The sequence below is a fragment of the Neovison vison genome, chromosome X (genome assembly GCF_020171115.1).
Source record: "Neovison vison isolate M4711 chromosome X, ASM_NN_V1, whole genome shotgun sequence".
NCBI lineage: Eukaryota > Metazoa > Chordata > Mammalia > Carnivora > Mustelidae > Neogale > Neogale vison.
Genome location: NC_058105.1, coordinates 70053625 through 70076759, shown reverse-complemented (window position 1 = coordinate 70076759; position 23135 = coordinate 70053625). Strand labels below are relative to the sequence as shown.

General features: G+C 48.1%; 1 protein-coding gene across 4 annotated transcripts; it reads right to left on the bottom strand.

The window, feature by feature from the left end:
- Positions 1-15558: 15558 nt before the first annotated feature.
- CITED1 (Cbp/p300 interacting transactivator with Glu/Asp rich carboxy-terminal domain 1) lies at positions 15559-20984 on the bottom strand. 4 transcript variants are annotated; one of them, XM_044234601.1, is made up of 3 exons: positions 20831-20984; positions 16774-16898; positions 15559-16193 (listed from the first exon to the last, which is right to left on the bottom strand). In XM_044234601.1, the coding sequence occupies exons 2-3, from the start codon at positions 16831-16833 to the stop codon at positions 15639-15641; spliced, it is 615 nt and encodes a 204-aa protein (XP_044090536.1). In that variant the 5' UTR covers positions 16834-16898; positions 20831-20984; the 3' UTR covers positions 15559-15638. The 4 variants fall into 4 exon arrangements, with proteins under 4 accessions (XP_044090536.1, XP_044090537.1, XP_044090538.1 ...); XM_044234602.1 differs by lacking the exon at positions 20831-20984 and adding an exon at positions 20300-20380; XM_044234603.1 differs by lacking the exon at positions 20831-20984 and adding an exon at positions 19650-19727.
- Positions 20985-23135: the final 2151 nt, after the last annotated feature.

The window sequence follows — 23135 nt, the reverse complement described above, 5'->3', positions numbered from 1 at the left end:
AGACGCTTAAGGACTGAGCCACCCAGGTGCCCCTGTCTTTTTTTTTAAATTTTTATTTATTTATTTGAAAGATCACAAGTAGGCAGAGAGGCAGGCAGAGAGAGAGGAAGCAGGCTCCCTGCTGAGCAGACAGCCTGATGCGGGGCTCGATCCCAGGACCCCGAGACCACGACCCACTACGAAGGCAGAGGCTTTAACCCACTGAGCCACCCAGGCGCCCCATGTCTTTTTTTTTTTTTTAAGAGATTTATTTACTTATTTGAGAGAGAATGAGAGCATGTGTGTGATCAGGGGGAGGGGCAAAGGGAGAGGGAGGGAATCCTCAGGCAGACTCCCTGCTAAGCACAGAGCCCAATGCGAGAGCTCAATCCCAGGACCCTGAGATCACCACCTGAGCTGAAGTCAAGAGCTGGACACTCAACAGACCAAGCCACAGAGGCACCCCCAGCTTTTCATTTTTTTAAACAGTATCTTTCAAAAAGCCAAAGTATTTAATTATGATGAAGCCCAGTTTATCAGTTGTTTTTTCTTGTATGGATTATGCTTTTGGTATTGTATCTAAGAAATCTTTGTCTAACCTAAAATCATATACATCTTCTCCTACTATTTCTTCTAGAACTTTAATAGTTCTAGATTTTACATTTAGGTTCATGATCCATTTTGTGTTAATTATTGCTTATGGATATCGAAATGTTTTAGGATTTGTTGAAAAGATAATTCCTTTTGGCCACTTCTGGCTACTTCCTCATGAAACTTAAAAAAAAAAATCCTTCTAATCATATAAGTTGCAGATGAATATATTCTCCTTATAAAATATAAAATAATAATTTTTGACCACTTTTACATTCCATCTTGCTTCTCCCAACACTCCCCGCCGGATAGCAACTCTAACAACATCAATTTGAAGTTTATCCTTCCAGATATTTTTCTACATATGGATACACATACACACATATACACACACATACAATATTGTATGCTTTGTTTTGTTTAGATATGCTCATAGTGTATGTATCATTCTGAGCTAGCTTTTTGGTACATGACAACACTTCTCAGAGATCTTTCCATGCTAGAATAGAGCTCTATTTTATTTTCTTTAGCTGATTCATAGTATCCCATAGGATCACTATAACTTACTTTGTTTCATCATTGCTTACTTTTTTAGAGGGGCTGTGCAGAGGGAGAGGGAAAGAGAGAATCCCAAGCAGGCTTCATGCCTGGTGCATGAGCCTGACACCAGGCTTGATGTCACTGAGATCATGACCTGAGCCCAAATCAAGGGTCAGATGCTTAACCGACTGAGCCACCCAGGCACCCTGTACCATTGCTTTATTGATGGATATTTAGGTAGTTTAGCTTAAAAATTTTTAAAAAGATTTTATTTATTTGAGAGAGAACTAGACTGAGAATGAGAGAGAGAAAGAGAGAGAGAGAGAGAGAGAATAAGCAGGGGGGAGGGGCAGAGGGAGAGGAGAAGGAGACTCGCCCTGAGCAGGGAGCCTGACAAGGGACTCAATCCCAGGACCCTGGGATCATGACATGAGCTAAAGGCAGACGCTTAGTTGACTCAGCCGCCCAAGTGCACCTATCTTTAAATTTTTCGATTAAATTAAAAAAATTAGGTAGTTACAATTTTTTTTTCTACTGCTATAAAGAATGTTGTAGACGAACATCTCTAAATCTGCTTTTGGTACCCCTGTGTTTCCCTAGGTAGATACTGAGAGGTAGAATTTATTCAACAAATACCTATATAGCACTTACTATGTGCTAAGCGCTGTTCTAAATGCTTTACATGTATGGACTCCTTTATTTATTTATTTATTTGAGAATACAAGCAGGGGGAAGTGGTAGAGGGAGAAGCAGGCTCCCCCAGGAGCAGGGAACCCGATGTGGGACTCCATCCCAGGACGCTGGGATCATGACCTGAACAGAAGGCAGACACTTAACGACTGAGCCACCCAGGTGCCCCGGTATTTTTAATTTTAAAATACTTGCCAATTGGCCTCCAAGGGGGCTGTATGGATTGCACTCCCACCAGAGTATATGAGAACATTCCTGTCCCTTTGCCCTTACTAACACTTAAAACTTTAAAAATAGCCGTTTTCTCATTACCAACAACGTCTAACAACAACTAATATTTTTGAACACTATGTTCTAGCACTGTACTAAATACTCTATATGTTTTCTCCTCTTTGGCCTCATTGTGATTTACTTTCTCTTAGAGTACAATCTCTGCTGATACACATTAATTGGTGTGTTTGTTTACTGCCCCTCTCCCCGCCCCCACCCCGCCCAGGATGCCTGCTCTATGAGGACAAAGATTTTGTCTCTTTTGGTCAATGCTATCTATCTTCAACACCTGGAACTAAATGTTCGTTGACTGACTGACTGACTGAGTACATGAATGGAAACTTTTATGCCAGAGGAAATCAAGGCTGAGTGAGATGACACCTCTTACCCCAACTCCCACTAGCACACAGTGGAGCTGGGTTTAGAAGACAATCTAATTCCATTGTCAGTGCTCATGACACTTTAGCGCCCTGTGATCTCTTTTCCATTTCTATAATTATGTTATTTCACAGATGTTACATGTGTGGAATCATGAAGTATATATCTTATAGACTGGCTGTTTTTCACTCAACATCATTTCCTTGATGTTCATTCAAGTTGTTCATTTTTTTTTTTTAATAGCTGAATAGTATCCCGTGGTAGGGATGTACCACTGTTTGCTTAACCCATTGAAGCACATCTTAGTGGTTTCCAGTTTGGATCTTTTAGGAAGCAAGCTGCTGAGAATGTTTGTGTATAGGTTTGTGTGAACATAAATTTTCATTTTTCTGAGGCAAATAAATGCCAAGAGTGCAATTGCTGGGTTGTATGGTAAGTTTACTTTGATTTAAAGTGCCATATTCTAGGCCACAGTGGCCGAACCATTTCATAGCCTCACCAGCAATATGTGAGTGATCCAGTTTCTCTGCATCCTTGTCAGAATCTGGTATTGTCACTGTTTTTTATTTTAGCCATTCTGATATGAGTGTGTATCTCCTTGTAGTCTTTTTTTAAAAAAAAGATTTTACTAATTTATTTGATATATATATATAGAGAGAGAGTGCATGAGTGGGGTGAAGGGCAGAGGGAGAAACAGACTCCCAGCTGAGTGGGGAGCCTGATGTGGCATCATGACCTGAGCTGAAAGCAGCTGCTTAACCGACTGACCCACCTAGGCACCCCACTCCTTGTAGTTTTCATTTACCTTTCCCTAATAGCCCAGTGATGTTGACCACCTTTTCATGTGCTTATTTGCCATCTGAATATTGTTTTTAGTGAAATACCTCTCCATGTCTTTTGCCTATGTTCTAATTGGATCCTTTGTCATTTTACTGTTGAGTTTGGAGAATTTTTTTACATACACTGGTTTTGAGAGTGCTTGAAGTATTCTAGATACTAATCCTTTGTCAGGCATATGGTTTGGAAGTATTTTCTTTCAGTCTGTAGTTCGTATTTTCATCCTTTGTACCTAGGCTTTCAGAGAGCACAAGATTGTAAATATCACAAAGTTGAATGTATCCATTTTTCCTTTTCTAGATAATGCCTTTGGTGTCAAGTCTAAGAATTCTGCACCTAGCCCTAGGTTTTGAGGATTTTCTTCTAAAACTTCTTAGTTTGTTTTATAACTAAATCAGTTATCATTTGGAGTTAATTTTTGTATATGATATGAACTTTAGGGTTTTTTTGTTTTGATTTGTTTTGTTTTGCCTATGGATGTCCAGTTGCTCCAGCAGCATTCTTTGAGAAGGCTATCCCTCCTCTTTTAAATTGCTTTGGAAACTTTGCCAAAAATAATTTGGTCCTATTTGTGTGAGTCCATTTCTGGATTCTCCATTCTGTTCCATTGACCTGTTCTCCTTCGGCCACCATCACTATCTTAATTGTTGTAGCTATATTGTAAGCTTTAACATTGATTAGAGTAATTCTTCCCACTTTCTTCTTCATTTTTTAAAAAAAGATTTATTTATTTATTTATTTGACAGAGAGAGAGAGTGAAAGAGGGAACACAAGCAGGGGGAGTGGGAGAGAGAGAAGCAGGCTTCCCCCTGAGCAGGGAGCCCCATGCGGGGCTCTATCCCAGGACCCTGGGATTATGACCTGAGTAGAAGGCAGATGCTTAACGACTGAGCCACCCAGGCGCCCCCCACTTTATTCTTCTTTATCAAATTGTTTTGGCCACTCCAGTTCCTCGGCCTTTCCATATAAACTTTGGAATAAGCACAAATATGTCTACAAAAACTTGCTGCGATTTTGGTAGAAATTGCATTAAATTTATAGAATCATTTAAGTGCTCTATGCTTTCTTTCATCAGCATTTTGTAATTTTCAGATGCAGATCCTGACCAGGATTTATAGTAAGTGTGTGTATATATATATTTATGTATATTTGCATATAAATATATATGTATACATACATATATATATGTATATTTAGTGATGATATATGGTATCATGTCTGAGATTTTGGTTTCCATATACATTACATATATCATATATATATTATATATTTCAGTTTCCACATTTAGATATAAATGTGATTGCTTTTTGTCTGTTGATCTTACTGCCTTTGGACTTCTTGAGCCCATTTATTCATTCTAGGAGTGGCTTTGTAGATTCCTTGGTATTTGCTATTGGACAATCATGCCATGTGCAAATAGGAAAAATTTTCTTTCTTTGTTTCTGATCTATTTTTTATTTTTTTCTTGCCTTACCATAGCGAGTAGGACTCCCAGTGCTATGCTGAATAAGAATAATGAATGTATATCCTTGTCTTGGTCCCCGTCCTAGAGAGAAAGCAGTTTTTCTCCAGTAAGTATGATGCTAGCTGTCGGGCTTTTTGAAGATGCTCTTTATGAGTTTGAGGAAATTCCCATCTATTCCTAGTGTACTGAGAGGTTGTTGTTGTTGTTTTAATCATGATTTGCTCTTGGAGTTTTGCCAAATGCTTTTTCTGCTTTACCTGGTATGATCATATATTTTTTTCTTCTTTACTTTGTTGACATGGTAAATCATTGTTGATTGAGGTTAAATTTTTGTTTAGAAAATCAGAGATATTGGTCTGTAATTTTCCTCTTTTGTGTATTGCCTTTGTCTGATTTTGATATCAGAGTGTTACTTGGGAGGTGTTTCCTCCTCGTATTTTCTGGAAGATGTTGTGTAAAATTGGTGTCGATTCCTCTTTGAACATGTCATAAAATTCTCTAGTAGAAAAAATCTGGGCCTAAAGATTTCTCTTTAGCTCTTTAATTATACAAATTCAATCTCTTTAATGGCTGTGGGACCATTCAGATGAGCCTATTTCATCTTGATAGGGCTCTGGTAGTTTGTGGGTTTTGAGGAATTGGTCCATTTCTTCTACATTGAATTTAGGAGCGTGTAGTTATTTGCACTATTCTCTTCTTATTCCTTTAATAGCTGCAGAACCAGTAGTGCCATCCTCTGTTTCATTCCTGATATTGGTAATCTGTGTTTTCTCTCTTTTTATTTGTGTCAGTCTTGCTCGAGTTTTGTCAATTTTATTGACTCTTTTCTGAAGAACCAGCTTTTTGTTTCATTGATTTTTCTCCATTGTTTTTCTGTTTTCAATTCCATTGATTGCTGCTTCCATCTTTATTTCCTTCTGTTTCCTTGGTTTGGGGTTTATTTTGCTCTTCTTTTTCTTGGTTCCTGAGGTAGGAATTCAGACCATTGGTTTGAGACCTTTTGTCTCTTTCTAATGTGAACATTTAATGCCAGACATTTCCCTCTCTGCTTTTGCTGGCATCCTGCAAAGTTTGATATGTCATATTCTCATTTCCATTCAGTTCAATATATTTTTAAAAAATTTCCTTTTGTGGGGGGCGCCTGAATGGCACAGTCAGTTGGGCATCTGACTCTTGGTTTCAGCTCAGGTCTTGCTCTCAGGGTCATGAGATCTAGCCCCATGTCGGGCTCCACCCTCAGTGGGGAGTCTGCTTGCGATTCTCTCTCCCTCTCCCTCTGTCCCTCCCCTTCTCTAAAATGAATAAGTAAATCTTAAAATAAAATAAAAATTTCCTTTTTGAACCAAAGATTATTTAGAACTATGCTGTTTAGCTTCCAAGTGTTTAGAGATTCTCCTGTTATCTTTAGGTTATATTGACTACTGGTTTGATTCCATTGTTGCCAGAGAACATAATCTGTATGACTTCGGTTCCTTTCCATTCCTTAAAGTTTGGGTTTTTTTTTTAAGATTTTATTTGTTTATTTGACAGACATAGATCACAAGTAGGCAGAGAGGCAGGCAGAGAGAGAGGTGGGTGGGTGGGGGTGGGGTGAGGTGGGGCAGGCCCCCTGCTGAGCAGAGGGCCCGATGTGGGGCTCAATCCCAGGACCCTGGGATCATGACCTGAGCCAAAGGCAGAGGCTTTAACCCACTGAGCCACCCAGGCGCCCTGCCTTAAAGTTTGTTTTTTAACCCAGAATATGGCCTGTCTTGGTCAGTGTTCCCTGAGTATTTGAAAAGAATATGTATTCTTCCGTTGTTGGGTGAAGTGTTTTATAAATGTCAATTAGATCCTCTTCGTTGATGGTACTGTTGAATATTCCTATAACTTTGCTGAATTTGTCTAGTTGTTCTATCAGTTGCAGAGAGGAGATGTTGAACTGTGCAACTGTAATCACAGATCTGTTTTGCCATGCAGTGCTCTCAGTTTTTGCTTTGTGTATTTTTTTTAAGTAGGCTCCATGCACAGCATAGAGTCCAGTGCAGGACTTGAACTCTTAACCCTGAGATCAAGACCTGAGTTGAGATCAAGAATCAGCCACTTAACCGACTGAGCCACCCAGGTGCTCCTGTTTCCTGTATTTGGCAGCTTTGTTGTTGGTGCATACACATTTAGGATTGTCATGTCTTCTTGGTAACTTGATCCTTTTACCATTATGTGATGTCCCTCTTTGTGCCTAGTAATCTTCTTTGCTCTGAAGTCTCCTTTATCTACTATTAATATAACCATTTCTGCTTTTAAAAAAATTACTGTTTACATGGTATATCTTTTTTAAAAAATTATTCTTCTACTTTCAGCCTACCTTGATTGCTATGTTTGAAGTGAGTTTCCTGAAGACAGGGTGTAGTTGAGTTGTGTGTGTGCTTTTTAAAAATCCATTCTACTTATCTCTCTCTTTTGAGAGAGAGAGGGAGAGAGAGGGAGAGAAGTAGGCTCCATGTCCAGCGTGGAACTGACACAGGGCTCAATCCCACAACCCTGAGATCATGACCTGAGCGGAAATCAAGAGTCGGTCTCCTAACAGACTGAGCCACCCAGTCACCCCTATTTATCTCTTTCTTTTAATTGATTTATGTAGTCCACTTATGTTTAAGGTTAATTACTGATATCTCATGGCTTAAGTCTGCCATTTTGTTACTTGTTTTCTGTTTCTCATGCTTTTGTTTCTTTTTGCTTGCTTACCTGTGAGTTACTTGAACATATTTTAGAGTACCATTTGGATTTATTTTTAATGATTCTGTGTATACTGCTTTGTACAGTTTTCTTAGTGTTTGCCCTAAGTAGTATCGTATACATAACAACAGTTACTGCGGCTTACTGCTGTTCAAGTGAGCTCAGATTGACTAAATTCTATTGATCTGCCTTCAGGTTCACTGATTCTATCCTCTGTCACCTCCACTCTATTATTGAATCTATCCAGTGAAGTTTTTACTTCAGTTATTTTTCTTTCATTCTCTAATTTCCACTTCGCTCCTTTTATAACTTCTGTTTTTTTGTTGAGATTTAAAATTTATTTCAAATGAATCTGTAATTGTTTGTTGAAGTATTTTTATGATGGCTGCTTTAAAACCTTTGTCAGTAACTCTAGTATCTGATTTACATTGGTGTTGGTGTCAGTCGATTGGTTGGTGTCTTTTCTCATTTAAATGGTGATTTTCCTGGCTTTTGTTATGATGAGTGATTTTCTGTTGCATTGTAGACGTTTTGGTTGAGTTAGGAGACTCTTGATCCTGGTTCAATCTTCTACTTTAGTAGGCAGTCACCCTGTTTAGGTTTAGCATGTATGTTCTGGTTTATTTCTATGGGTTGTAGTTCCAGTGACCATTTAGTTTTTCAAACACTTACCGTGCTGTTTCTTGGTCTGCTTCATTTTTCTGTTGTCCCTGGGGGCTCCTGCTCAATCCTTGCCTGTGCTGTCTGCAGGGGGAGAAGGTGCTTCCCTGAGCTGCTTGTTTTTTGCTGGGTGATCTTCTGGAGGGACAGGAAGGTTGTTGAAGCCACTGGTGGCTGGATTTCCTTATGCCCCTGGGTAGAGGGTAGGGAGATACCGGGCTTTGTTGCTGCTACTGCTGCAGGCAAGTTAGGCTGCCTGGGGGTGTCCTAGTTCTGGAGTGGGGACTAAGACAGCCCAAGGCTATTGCTGCAAGCAGACTGGACCACCTTCTGGGACTTTGGTTGTGGAGCAAGGACTTTGATCCTCGTAGTAGGTTTCCAGTCCGTGTGTGTGTGTGTGTGTGTGTGTGTGTGTGTGTGTAACTGTTGGTTTGGTGGTTTTGGCTTCTTTGGCACCCAGTTTTCCAGTCCGTGTGTGTGTGTGTGTGTGTGTGTGTGTGTGTGTGTAACGGTTTGGTGGTTTTGGCTTCTTTGGCACCCAGTCCAGGGGAATACACACACACACACATACATATATGTACTTATATACATATATACACACATATACATATATACGTGTATATGTATACACATATACACATACACATATGCATATACACACATATATGTATACATATATATACACATATACATATGATAAAAGGAAAACCGAGGAGGCAGATAGTAACTAGACTTATCATGGTGACCACTTTGTAATGTATATAAGTGTCAAATGCCTATGTTGTACACCTGAAACTATTATTATTTTGCATGCCAACCATATCTCAATAAAAATATATTCTCTCAGGGTGACTGGGTGGCTCAGTAGGTGAAGCAGCTGCCTTTGGCTCAGGTCATGATCTCAGCGCCCTGGGACTGAGCCCCGAATTGGGCTCTCTGCTCAGCAGGGAGCCTGCTTCTCCCTCTCCTCCTGCTTGTGCTCTGTCTTGCTATCTCTGTCACTATCTCTATCTTCCTCTCAAATAAATAAATAAAACCTAAACACACACACACACACACATTTCTTTTATTTATTTATTTAAATGATTTAAAGATTTTAAAAATTTATTTATTTGAGAGAGAGAGAGAGAGAGCATGAGCAGAGGCAGTGGCAGGCAAAGGGAGAGGGAGAAGCAGACTCCCTGCTGCTGCAGGACTTGATCCCAGGACCCTGGGGTTATGACCTGAGACGAAGGCAGACGCTTAGCCATCTCAGCCACCCAGGCGCCCCTGAAATACATTTCTTTTAGTATGAGTGCATTTGAGCATCTTCTGATCAGTTTTGAAGCCATTTTAATTTTTTTTTGTATTTTTTGACTTTATTTGCTCATTTTTATATTGGCTGGTGGTGTTTGAGGTATTGATTTGTAAGAAATGTTCTCATATTCAGTGTGAGTAGCAGATATTTTCCTCAGCTTATTGTTTATCTTTGGATTTTGCCTTTTTTACAGTAATTTTTGCCATAAAGTTTTAAAAAATGTGGTTGAATATGTCAATCTCTTCCATAGCCTCTGAGTTCCTCTTGATTTCAATACTTTCCTTTTATTTATTTATTTATTTATTTAAAAAGATTTTATTTATTTATTTGACAGAGAGAGATTACATGTAGGCAGAGAGGCAGGCAGAGAGAAAGAGGAGGAAACAGGCTCCCTGCTGAGCAGAGAGCCCGATGTGGGACTTGATCCCAGGACCCTGGGATCATGACCTGAGCTGAAGGCAGTGGATTAACCCACTGAGCCACCCAGGCGTCCCTCAATACTTTCCTTTTAAATCCCCTCATATTTTCTTCTAGTTCTTTTATGGTTTCATTTTTGAATTTTTAAATTTTCGGTTTATCTGGAACTCATTTTGGTGTATATTGTGAGGGAGAATATCCAGTTGTTCCAAAGCATTTATTGAACAGTCCACCACTTCCCGTCTCGTTTGAAATGCTATTTTGAAAAAAATTGATAAAACACACACAACATAAAATTTACCATCTTAACCGTCTTTGAAGTATATAGTTCAGTAGTGTTAAGTTATTTACATTGTTGTGCAACAGATTTCTAGAACTTTCTTATCTTGCAAAAGTGAAACTCTTTGAACAACAACTCCCCATTGAAATGCTACCTTTTCATCATAGACTGATTTCCTGTCTTTGTCACTTTTTGCCAACCACTGAACAGCTTTTTAGCATTACCATAATTCCAATCTGTCATGCACACTGTGCCTGATTCATTTTCCTCATGCAAGTTCTGACCACAACACTCTCTCGTTCAAAACCTTCAGAGGCCCTTCCTGATCCCGCAATTGAAATTAAGCCCCCATTCCACTTTCGCAGGGCCTCTCTACTTTTTCTTCCTGTCATGTCTCATGGTTTGTAGTTTCAATGATCTGTGTGATTATTTGATGTCTATCTCCTTGCTAAACTTCAAGCTTCAAGAGAGCAAGGGCCATATGCTCACCACATATTCCTGGTACTTAGCGTTTTCCTGGCCCACAGTAGGTGGTGGTCAGTCCATGTTTGTGGAATGAGAGCTTCCCCTTGGCTTCTGGAATAAAGTAGAAACAACTGCAAGATCTGATTTTTTTAAAAAGACTATTTATTTATTTGAGAGAGAGTGAGAGAGCAGAAGCAAGGGAAGTGGCAGTGGGAGAGGGAGATGCAAACTCCCCACTGAGTAGGGAGCCTGACACGGGGCTCGATCCCAGGACCCTGAGATTATGACCTGAGCCCAAGGCAGACACTTAACCGACTGAGCCACCCAGGCACCCCTCTTTTTTTTTTAAGATTTCATTTATTAGGGGGGCACCTGGGTGCCTCAGTGGGTTAAGCTTCTGCTTTTGGCTCAGGTCATGATCCCAGGGTCCTGGGATCGAGCCCCGCATCAGACTCTCTGCTCAGCGGGGAGTCTGCTTCCCCCTCCCCCTCTTCCTACTGCTCTGCCTACTTGTGATTTCTCTCTCTATCAAATAAATAAATAAAATCTTTAAAAAAAAAGATTTTATTTATTGGGGCACCTGGGTGGCTCAGTGGGCTAAAGCCTCTGCTTTCAGCTCAGGTCATGATCCCAGGGTCCTGGGTTCAAGCCCCGCATCGGGCTCTCTCCTTAGCAGGGAGCCTGCTTCCTCCTCTTTCTCTGCCTGCCTCTCTGCCTACTTATGATCTCTGTCAAATAAATAAAATCTTTAAAAAAAAAGATTTTGGGGCGCCTGGGTGGCTCAGTGGGTTAGGCCGCTGCCTTCGGCTCAGGTCATGATCTCGGGGTCCTGGGATCGAGTCCCGCATCGGGCTCTCTGCTCGGCGGGGAGCCTGCTTCCCTCTCTCTCTCTCTCTCTCTGCCTGCCTCTCCATCTACTTGTGATTTCTCTCTGTCAAATAAATAAATAATAAATAAAATCTTTAAAAAAAGATTTTATTTATTTATTTGAGAGAGATAGGGAGAGAGAACACGAGCAGGGGTGGGGGGCTGGGTTGGGGGTGGGGCAGGATGAGAGTGAGATGCAGACTTCCCGCTAAATGGGGAGCCCCACACGGGGCTCAAACTCAGGATCCTGGGATCATGACCTGAACCAGAGGCAGACACTTAACCAACTGTGCCACCCAGGCGCCCCTGCAAGATCTGATTCTAACTTACCTTCTCTCAGTCCTCTGCCCTTCAAGGAAGTCAAACTGCTGAACTCGCTGCCCTTCCTGAAAGAGCCGCAGGCTTTCTAGTGCTTGGTTCTGGTTTATACCATGCCTTGATTTTATCTTATTTGTACTTCACTTTCTCCCTCTGCCCGAAGGCCATGCCTTCCCCTCAGTCCCCCACAGCATTACTGCCTTATGGAAATCCAATTTATCCTTCAAGACTATGGCTGTCTCCGCCACTGGACTGTGAGTTCCTTGACAGTGGCGACAGGGTCCCACTAATCTGCCCTTAGCAATTAGCAATTAACAACACAGCTCCTGGATTCCAGGGGGCGCTCATGGCCACAGAGTTCCATCTGCTTCCAGGCTGCGGGCTCCTTGGGGGTAGGCAGTGTTCCTTATTGGTGAGCCTCTTGGAGCCTCTGGGAACCTTGCTTCCTGACCCCCCAGGGCAAGACTTAGAGCTGGCCTCAGGAGCCTTCTTGTAACCTACTTAATGTGTCTGGTTGTGTTGGGAGAGGCTTGGACAGGAAGTGGTGGAGCAAGGGCAGAACCTTACCTGCCTTTCCCCAGCTGTGCCCTTGACATTCCCTCACTTCTTTTTTTTTAATGTAGGTTTTATTTATTTATTTGACAGAAAGAGACACAGTGAGAGAGGGAACACAAGCAGGGAGAGCTGGAGAGGAAGAAGCAGGCTCCCCACTGAGCAGGGAGCCTGATGTGGGGCTGTACCCCAGGACCCTGAGATCATGACCTGAGCTGAAGGCAGCCGCTTAATGATTGAGCCACCAAAGCACCCCAACATTCCCTAACTTCTGCCCCTTCTCCAGCAATAAACAATTACTGCCTTGTGCCCCTCCCCCCCTCACCTGAGCTGAGCCCTGGCTCTCCCTAGAGGATGCTCCCTGCTTCTTCCTCCCTCCAGGCTCTCTAGAGGAGGCTGCCCAGTTGGCCACAGTTCCGGCCGGCCCCCTGGCACTGGGATACAGGATTGCCACATCCAAGTTCCTGTTCTCCCACCTCCACCATGCCTTGTCTAGGGATGTCCAGACTATTCCCTGCCACTACGTGCTTCCTGACAGCACCCCTGTCACCTCCACAATTCTAAGGCAGCCCCTCCCCCTCACAGAAGCATTAGCCCCCGGCTTGGGCTTCTCCCTACCCCAAGAGCTGCTAGCATCCTGGAGGCACAAGAGCTCACAGAGGTCAGGGGTAGCAAGCTGAGGCCCATGTGCAGGATCCATCCCGCTAACTTATTTTGTTTGTCCAGAATCGTGTTTTGTAAAGACCCCAGTAGGGGAAGGACCTCAAACTCTCCAGACTTTTAGGGGTTAGGTTCTGCCATTCTGCTTTAGAGTCATCCCTGAGGCCACCCTGACCCTAGAGCTGTCCAGATTCTGAAATCTGCCTGCCGACCACAGGATCCCTCCTTCCTCTTCACTTCCTGCCTCCCCTTTTCCTGTTCTATTCTCCGCACGCAGACCTCCAAGCCCTCAATCCTGCCCTGTTCTCCCAGGCTTCTGTTCCTCTCTTTGTTTTCCTACCCCTGCCTCATGGGTCATTTGAGAATCCCACGTCTCCTTGTTGGAAGCATTAGATTAATCTAACCATCCAACTTCAGTGGGAGCATCCTGAAAATAAAAGTGGGTTCAGGGCACCAGGGTGGTTCAGTTGTTGAGCAGCTGTATTCGGCTCAGGTCATGATCCCAGGGTCCTGGGATTGAGCCCCGTGTTGGGCTCCCTGCTCAGCGGGAAGCCTGCTTCTCCCTCTCCCATGCCCCCTGCTTGTGTTCCCTCTTTTGCTGTGTCTCTCTCTGTCAAATAAATAAATGAAATCTTAAAAAAGAAAGTGGGTTCATTCTTTGCTCTCCTACAAAATTTGAGATTCTTCCCCAGACACAGGGCCGAGGTACTAAAGATACAGACACTCCTCGCCTGGTGTTGAAGGCCCCATGCACTCTGCCCCTTGCAAACTTCCTCTGCATTGTCTCCTGCCAAAGTCCTATCACCCCTGAACTTGTAGCCATCACAGCCCCTTTCGATAACTTGTACCTGCACAACAGTTTTTTCCCCTTGCTCATTCTTTCCCTGGCTGACCTTAGTCTGGTTTTAAAACCTGATTGTTTCTAAGGGTAGATATGTCTTCATGTAAAGGCACAGAGCAAGGTGATCAGGATTGAGGGAGAGAATTGGTCAAAGGGGACTTTGGCCTTATCTGTCAAGTTTCAACTTGCACAGGGTGATTATATCATGTATTTATTACTCGTGAGATAGGAAAATAAATGAATGAAACAGTTCAATACCAGGAAGGTTTCCCCAGACTTCCCAGGCAGATGGAGCTGTTTCCTTTTCTGGGATCAAATACCACTTTCCCAGTGTTATAGCAAATATTGTGTTTTATGGTAATTTGTTGGTGCCTTTCTCATTCTAGATGGTGAACATCCCCTCAAATGGAGAAACTTTATGTCATTCATCCTCCCAGTGTCTAGCAGAGTGCCTGGCCCAGAGCAGGTGCCCTGGGAGTGTGGAACCCAAGGCACTGCTTCCACCAGTGGGGAGCGCTTTGAACACACTTGCTATGGGAAAGGCCTGACACTAGTCCTGAGAAATTGATTCACTTTTACCATATCCAAGGAGGTCTTTAGGGGTCTGAAACATGGGTAGAGGGGCCCCCAGGCTCTCGGGTTGGGCCAACACGGGGATGGGGCCTGGCACCCCCAAGGCCAGGATCCAATTCAGTGCTACTGCCTTGTCACTTGTCACTTGGCATGCTTTCTTTTTTTTTTTTTTTAAGATTGTTTATTTATTTGAGGGAGAGAGAGAGAGCACAAGCAGGGGGAGTAGCAGGCAGGAGAGGGAGAAGCAGGCTCCCCATTGAGCAAGGAACCTGATAGAGAACTCAATCCCAGGAGCCCAGGATCATGACCTGAGCTGAAGGCAGAAGCCCCACCGACTGAGCCTTCCAGTCACTCCACTTGGTATGCTTCTGAAGCCACTGCCTAAGAGCAAGGGCTATGTTGCTCAACGTTGAACTTGTCAAGCCCAGCCCTAATCTGTATCTCTAAGAGGAAGAGGCCAGCTTCAAGGAACAGACTATCCCCATACCGGCTGGGCCAGGAAGCCCAGAGGCAGGAGGACACTCACGCCAGCTATGTGTCCCGGGCTTGGAGGGAAGGGTTGAACAACTGTCTGGGGGACTTAAAGAAGGCACCTAGAATCCCAGTGTAATCATGGGAATCTGCTACTTCTGCAATTTTCCAGAGAAATCTGAACTCCCAAGTCATAGGATGCTTCTTAGGTCCCATCTCTGGCCCAAGGGCAACAGGGCAAAGGAGTGGCCTTAATGGTTAGATTAGACAGGGGCCTAGAGAGTGGGTAGGGTGGCTTTTAGAGTTTTAGATGGGTACCATGTGGCCAGGGCAACCCTTCAGGCTTGGATGGGCCGGTGGCAAGGAGGCCGTGGAAGGGTCTGAATGAGTCTTTCATCTGAGACTGCCTCCCACCAGTGCCCATATTCAACCTTGACTAGGACAGCATTTCTGGGGTCTTAGGGTGGTGAGGACAGCTACTTGGGCCCCTGGAGAGATTAAGGGCAGTGGCGGTGGCAGGCGGAATTTGGTGAGCCGTCCCCTTTGTGCCTCCCCATTCCTTGCACCCCATCCAGCTCCTTCCTGGCTAGCCACGCATAACCCCACTGTGGGCCTCCGAACAGCTAGAGGTAATGCCAGACCGTGCCGCACACCTTTAGATCTCAAGGAAGAACGCCTTCAGCCGGCCCAACTCTCTGTAAGTAACTTTTATTTTTTATTTACAACAGAATCGGTGGCTTTGTTCCTCCATCTTTAGGGACAGTGAGCATCATCAGCAGCCAGATGGAAAGTCCGCAGTGAAGTCAAACTCATTCTGCCCCAGCCACAGCTCCGGAAGCTCATTGGCTCGGTCCAGTCCCAGTTCCACCACCAGCGACATCAGCACCTCCTCATCCACGGGGTCCGAGTCGATGATAGCAGGGCTCTGGGCACCGGTAGAAGGAGAGAGTGATCCCGCCCCTCCCGCCTGAGCCCCAAAGCCCCAGTTTTGTAGGGGCCCTGCCTCCCCGGGTTGGCCCGGAGTGGCGGCAGCAGCGGCGGCGGCGGCGGCGGCGGCGGCCATCCCATGATACTGGCTATTAAGTTTCTGCAGCTGCATACTGGCCAGCAGATGTGGGGCAGGGTGCAGGTTGAAGGGTGGGGGTTTAGTGGGAGGGGTGGCAGTAGGAGAGCCTATTGGAGATGGCGATCCCGAGGAGCTAGTGGGAGCCCCACTGGCCTTGCTTCCGTTCGAGGCTACCCCAGGGTAGTGCAGGATGGCCACTGCTTTGCGGTCTTTTGTGCCCAGGTTAGAGTAGGCCAGCGAGCTCATCTCAGGGTTGGCATCCTACAAGACAGAGAGAGGCACAGCTTGGCATCCCCATTGCCGGTGGCCTGTCACCATTCATTGGGCTCAGGAAAAGCCCCTGCATGCCCTTCCTCTGGGGCTAGTGGTGGGGAGAGAGCAACAAGGGCCCCCTGGCAAGTTAGGCTCCCAGCTCGAGTGTCCTCTTGCTACCACCATCCTGAGCACTGAGCTCAGACCCAAGTGCTCGGTGCTGGGTGTCCATTGTCCTAAGTGGGTCCATGGCTTTCATCTCTCTCCCCCTGAACCTTCCTTCATGTCACCATTCTGAAAAGGGCACCTCATTGGCTCTCTTCTCGGCCTCACAGCAATCTCTTCAAAGGAGCAGCCTTGTGCCGCTTCTGCTTCTCTGTTCCCTTCTCTGCCATCTTTCCACACCTCGGTGGGTTCAAGTTGACCACACTGAGGCAGAAGCTATTCTCATTCTCCCCTGAGAAAGCCCTGCTATCTCCTCTCTGCTAAAGGACACTAGATACTGTGCATGGGAGGGCCCTTCACAGGGGCCAGACCAGGCTGTCTTTCCGTGCCTCAGTGTCCCCATCTGCAAGATGGCAGAAGTTACCTCCTTCACAGGTGAGGTGCCACCCTTGACATCGAGTGCAGGCCTTGACATAGTTGGCATTTCAGAGCCTTGGCAGAAGTTGGATAAATTGGTGGGAGATGATGCTGTCAGCTGGAGCTTTTGTGCTGTATGTGAGGAAAAAGAAGTTACAAGGACAAAGGCTTTAGTGATCGAGAGAGCACTAGCAAATCCCAAAGCTGGGCAACTCCACACAGCTACAACGCAAGGATGATAATGGGGTTAGGCCCAAGACCAGAAACCACCTGAACAGAGGCAGGAGATCAAGCTAGAACATTTGCCTGAGGCAGGAAAGGGGCTTGATTTAGCTAGGTGCTGCCCCCATCACCAAGAGGGCATACCTGCAACTGTTTCCTAATGCGAGTGACTTCAGAGCCTCAAGTGTGTGCATGAGGTGCACTGTTTCTGATACTTAGGTCAGAGATGTCCCTGAGCAAGTAGCACACTTTCTCAATGGGCCACTGGTACCCAGGCTGGGGACCTGGGGCTCCACTGAGCTTGGGAGAAAGTGGGAAGGACTGAGGGCAAGGAAGACCTGGAAAGCTGGCTGCCTTAGCCTGGGGAAGGAATGAGTCCCCGAAGCTAAGGTCATGGGGCTCCAGAGCCCTGCTTCTAGCACGGTGTGAGAGAAAGCCAGCCGATCGGGGTGGTCTTGGGGCATGAAGGCAGCCAGAGAGCAGCTAGGAATGTCTCATCTGCCTCCATGCCTCCCAGACAACCTGGGCAGCGCCAGACTTTCCCAGGATATCTGCTCTGAGCCCAGCCACACCCGTCTGTGGTGACAGGTGGGAATGATTCTTCCTGGAGGGAAACTGAGGCACAGAGATTCAGTGGCTTTCCCATCAGGTAGCTGTGGTTCTGGGAGCAGGATCTTGTACTCCTATATCCACATGCCTCACCTGACCCCTGGGGCCAAGTCATCATACAGGGAATGATTCAAATGGCTCCTGAAGAAATGATTCCCTAGCTCAAGTGCCAAAGGATAGGGGATGGGGGGGGTAAAAGGGTGCCCCAAACCAGAAAACTAAACATCTCTGAAAAATCTCAAGTTATTTTCCTGGAAGCTTGTTTTTGTTGTTGTTGTTGTTTAAGCCCTCTATATTCTGGCCTTCATGATGAATTAGAGATGTAAAATTTCATTTTTATAAATACCTCTTAGCCTAGAGATTCTTCAGGGCCTTAAAAAAAAAGGATCTCTAATCTGTCCACAAGGTTTGAATTCTCCACACCTCGTTGTTCCCTGTGGTCATTAGAAATCTGTTCAGATACTTCTAGAAAGTGACCGCTCACTACCTCTCTTTCTCATCGCCATTTATATGGGAGGGAGGCAAGAAAAACAGAGAAGGGAAGAAGGGGGTGGGGAGAAAACACGAGAAAATCATTCTCTGGGTTTGCCACTGCTGCTTGATTGGGAAGCCCTGTTTCTTCTCTGAGGCAACCCGAGAATATTTCAAGCCAGTGATCACAAGACAAGGAGTCTAATCCATGTCATCTTCAAGAGCTCAGCACCGTTGGTATCAAGCAATTTCATGTCCAAACAAAAATGTTTGGCGGGGGGGGGGGGCTGTCCATCTTTTCCCTTTCCTATCCAGCCTCCCTTTCTTCTGCTACTAGGTACCCGAATGTACAAAAGAAAAAACAACAGCAGGAACAACAATAATTAAAAGAAATGGGGGTGGGGGGGCAAAGTAGGGAAAAAAAAGAGAAAAAAAGTATCTCTGTTCTGATATCAGTTCCTGGGGAAGACCAATTTTACCATGTCTCCCCCTTCAGGCTGGAAGCTCCCCTAGGCGGGACCCTGCTTGCATTCTGATCTGTGGCTTCCCATCCCAGCCACTTCTCCACCACCCGTCCTGATCCCCGGCCTGGGTCTGGGCTCAGTGGGCGCTCAGTAAGTGTTACTGAATCCGTCTGAAGAGGCGACAGCATTTCCATCGGGATCCCTGCCCCTGCTTCCCCGAGTTTCGGTCCCCATTCTGCCACCCAACCCATTCGAAGGCAAAACTTGACAGCGCGGACACGTCCCAGCCCGCTATCTGAGCTGCGAGCTGACCACCGCGCAACCACTGCGAGAGGCGGCTGGACAAACCCAGAGCAACAAGTGCCTCCGCGCCCGCTGGTGCCTCGCGAGCCCGGCCACCAGTTCCCGGTCCCTACGCCCTCCCTTCTCTACAGATCTTCCCAAGGGCCAGCAGCCCCCTCCCGCCCAGATGGGGGTGGAGAGGGGAGGGGAAGAAGAGAAGGGAGAGGCAGGTAGGGGGCCGCGTCTTTGACCTGTTGGGGGACCAAAAGTTAAAATGGCACCAACCGGATGGCTCCATCTCGATTGCTATTTTCTCACTCAGAAGGAGAAATTTAAAAATCCAAACAGTACTGCGGCTTGGCTTGGACGCGCTCTAACCAGACCAGTCAGTTTCGCCACCTGAAAACTAAAGGCCCGTTGTTTGCGGACGGCTCGGCTGCCCTCCTCGCCGCATCCCAGGTGGATCTGCGGGAGTTGGGGGCGGCTGGGAGCATCCCTGCACGGTGGGCGCCAGCACCCAGGCCACCAGGGCCCCGTCTGCTTCCGCAAGTGCTGTTATCAGGAACCGAACGCAGAAACTGAATGGGCAGGCGGGGAGGGGCGCGGGGTCTCGGCCTCGGCTGCGAGTTTGGGGCTCCGCGGTCTTAACGCGCGCGGGGGCGCACTCAGCGCCAGCGGCGCCCACTCCCGCGCCTCACGACACTTACTGAGCGCCCTCTGAGCTACCCGACGCGGCCGCGGGCTGAGTCTACCCCCTAGCCACGCCGCCCGGAGTCAGTGCTATAAGCCCGGTACGAGAAGAGTGAGAGAGGCCCGGAGAGGTTCGGTAACTTGCCCAAGGTCACAGCGCTAGAAAGTGGCGGAGCCGGGATTCGCAGCCAGGTCTGTTTGACTCCAAGTCCGGCGCTCCGCGAAGCAGAGACTCAGTGCGCGGCCCGGCCCCGCGGCCCTCATTTATAGGGAGAGGGGTGTGTGCGTGGGTGTGCGTGGGTGTGTGGGCGTGCGTGTGGGGGAGAGTAAAGGTCGGCTGGGTAGAAGAGGCAAGTTGCCCAAATTCGCTAACTTCCATCCCGCAATTGGCTGAACTCGGCCCCCAAAGCCCCTCTCGTCTCCAGTCCCCGAAGGAAACCTGAGCTTTGTGCAGCCCCGGAGTCGGAGCGTCCAGATGCGGTCCGGGCGATTAGCAAAGTCGGTGGAAGCCAAGCTGGAGAAAGCGCGGGCGCGGGGAGAAAAGGTGCTGCGGTCTCCCCGGGAGAAGCGGGCGCCTGGCCCGGCTGGCCGGCAGGCGGGCGCGCTTGCGAGCGAACGGGCTCGCTGGCGGGCGGGCGGCGGCCCCTCTGCCCCCAGCAGAACAGCTTTCAAACAGAAAACAAGTCCCCCAGAGCCCCCCGGCCCGCCCGGCCGCCGCCCGCTCCCCACACCCGCTCGGCTGGAGTCCCTGGCCCCGCCGACCAGCCCAGCGCCCTGCCCGCCGGCCCGGCTTACCTCTGCGAAGCCGCCCGCCCTGGAGAGAGGGAAGCGCGGAGCCCGGTGAGCCGCGGGCGAAGCGGCGGAGCCCCCAGCCCCCTGCACGCACGCCGCCACCACCGCCGCGAGCCGGTCGCGCTCAGTGCCACCCGACCCCGGGGCGCCTGGGTAAAGCCCGCACCGCCGCGCCGCCGCCGCACCGCACCGTGCCGCGCCAAGCAGCCCCGGCCCGCGCCCGTGCCCGCCAGCCCGCCCGCCCGCAGCTTCGGCGCCTGACTCCGGGGCGGTGGCGGTGGCGGCCGCCGCGCTCCCTTCCCGGCGCCGGGGACCCGGTTCTCAATTCCCCATTGCCGCCCGGAGAGCCCTGACGCACACGCACGCAGCAGCAGGCTAGACTCGGCTAGGAATCCCAGGAAGGACAGACCCTTTCCCCCCTTTTTTTTCCCCTCTCCCCCCAATTTCCACGTCTTTATAACCGGCTTAGGGCATTATTAGCACATGTCCTGGCTCGTGGGCGAGTTGACGGCAAAATCTGAACTGGATACTCACCGAGGGCCAGAGCGGGTGCTGTGCCTTCCGCAGCCCTCTTCCTCCTCGCCGGGAACGACCCCTCGCGGGCAGGCTGCGGGCGGGCAGCCGGGCGGAGCGAGCCTCCTCTCGGCAGCTCAGCGGTGCCCCTTCTGCAGCTGTGCCGCTGGGAACATTTTATAGCGGCGGCTGGCGTGTGTGGCCCTTTAAAGGCGCTCAAGCTGGTGCAGTCACCGCGGATCGTGTGAAAGCGAAGGGCCGGCTGGGGAACGGAGTCCGAGCGGCCCCGCGGGTCCGGCCGCGCCGGGGACCGTCCGCGGTTCCCGGGGTGGAGCTGGCGGGCTCAGGCCGTGGGCGCTCTGAGCCTGAGCCCCAGGCCGACGCCTGCGCTTCTAAAGCGGCGGGGGGCGCGTGCCCGGGACCCGGTCTCTCCCCACCGCCCTGCATGGACTTGCCCAATAAATTCCACTTAGCAATTTCGCTGAGGCGAGGGAGAGCTGTTAGTGTCTGTTTTCTGACCTAAATCTTGCCGGGTGGCCAGAACAGGCTTCAGGGGGCTGGGGGTGGTGGTGGTGGTGGAGAGCCAGAGAAGCTCAGGGAATGGCCCGGGGGAGGGGGGCGCACACGGGACGGGGCTAGTGCCAGCGGGGCAAGATTGGAGTTTTTTGCAGAGCTTTCTCGGAGCCTGTTTGCCCCCTTTGGACCGCACCATCTTGTTGAAGGGCTGAGGCTGGGAGTCCCTTTCCCCTTCAAAGTCCCCGGATTCCGGGCAGAGCCTGTCCCGCAGCGGCGGCTTCCCTTGAAGGCCAGAGCAGGGGTTGAGTTCGAGGGATTCACTCTTGTGGTCATCCCAGGCAGGAGGCTGGCGGGATGAGACGCTGTAATATGCTGCTCGTCGGGACCCTGGGGCCAGGTGCAGCTCAGGAGGCAGCCCAAAAACCAAGAACCGGCAGCCTGGTTCGAAGAGCTTGCCCCGGAGCCCGAGGGGGAATTCCTTCTGCCTTCCCATGATGTCAGGTTATGTTATTACAATTATATAATCATTCCCATCTAGCAGGAATAACATTTTGCATTTGGAGCATGTACTTCTCAGGTTGGGATACTATCTTACAGATGTTTAAGGGAAAGAGGTCTGCTTCCTCTCCTTCATGTTCGCGTTCCTTGTGGCCAGCAAGCTCCCGTCTCACCTCTTACAGGAAGGCCACCAGGATTGTCGCCCTCTACCAAACTCCCTTTTTTGACCCCTTTCAGCAACTACTCATTTTACACTGTTTATAAAACAAGCTCTTAAAAAAGAAAAAAGTACCGATGTTAAGAAAAAAGAGGGGAGGGAATGTCATGAAGTCATTTCCACTATGTATGTGTTCTGTCTTCTTAATTGGATTTGAAGACCTAAAGGTCTTTTTCTTTTTTCCTTCTTTCTTTTTTTTTTCTTCCTTCCTTCCTTCCTCTCCTCCCCCACCCCCTTCTCCCTGAGCGCTCTGCATTTGCTCTTTGAACAAAGTTCTGTTTGTTGACGGACTAACCGGCTTACTGACAAAAAGATGAGGAGCAAACGGAGGGAAGGGGACGGATCAAGGCCCTTCCTTAACACCTGGAGTATGCTCAGGGCGTGCTCTGATCTCCAGCTAAACCCCTCCCCCCCAAAAAGCTGGCTTGCGGGGCTCCATTCCTTCTCCTCACCTTACCTCAACACAAACCCCAGTAACAGCCCCCGTGCCCCCAAAACCATTTCTCAGTTTGCCCAGAGGTCGGGGGTCGTGTGCCCAGTTTGCCTCCGATAAAAGGTGGGATCTGTCGGAACCCTAAAACCCTACAGAGTTTGCCTGTGAAATACACCCTCAAGCCACCTTGGTGTTTGCCTGAGGTGAGCGACCCTTAGGCTTTCGAATTGTGTGCTGCTAATTTGGCCCTTCGACCTACACTCCCCCTCCGCCCCCTCTCGGTGGCGGGTCTGGAAACAACGGCAGCTGCTCCGCTGCAGGCTCCCGATCCTGGAGGTGTCGGATCCGCCCTCCATCTATTGGATGGTTCCCAGGCCAATTGTTAGAAAGAGGCATATGTTCATCTCGGCTTCTGGAGTGTCTCCGGAGCAGTTGCTCAACAGCCAGCCCCCTCCCCCATCCGGACCATTGAAGGGCAGGAAAAAGGAGCGCCCTCCGCCACAATTCTCTGTGCCCACATGCCAGAGAGGGTCTCCCCACTGGTGACTTCCTGTCATCTCCGCTGTCCACCTCCTGGGGAGCGGGAAAGAGAGGTGCTTCAAGCACTCAGTTGTGGAGCACAAAAGCCACCTCTTTCCTTTTGGGGGAGATGGGAGAGGAGG

Bases quoted from the DNA above. Each gene is read 5' to 3' on its own strand.
- CITED1 (XM_044234600.1), bottom strand. The intron at 16,194-16,773 runs GTAACTTCTGCC...TCTGTCTTGTAG, and splicing joins GCACCTCACCTGTGAAGGAG to GATGCCAACCCTGAGATGAG.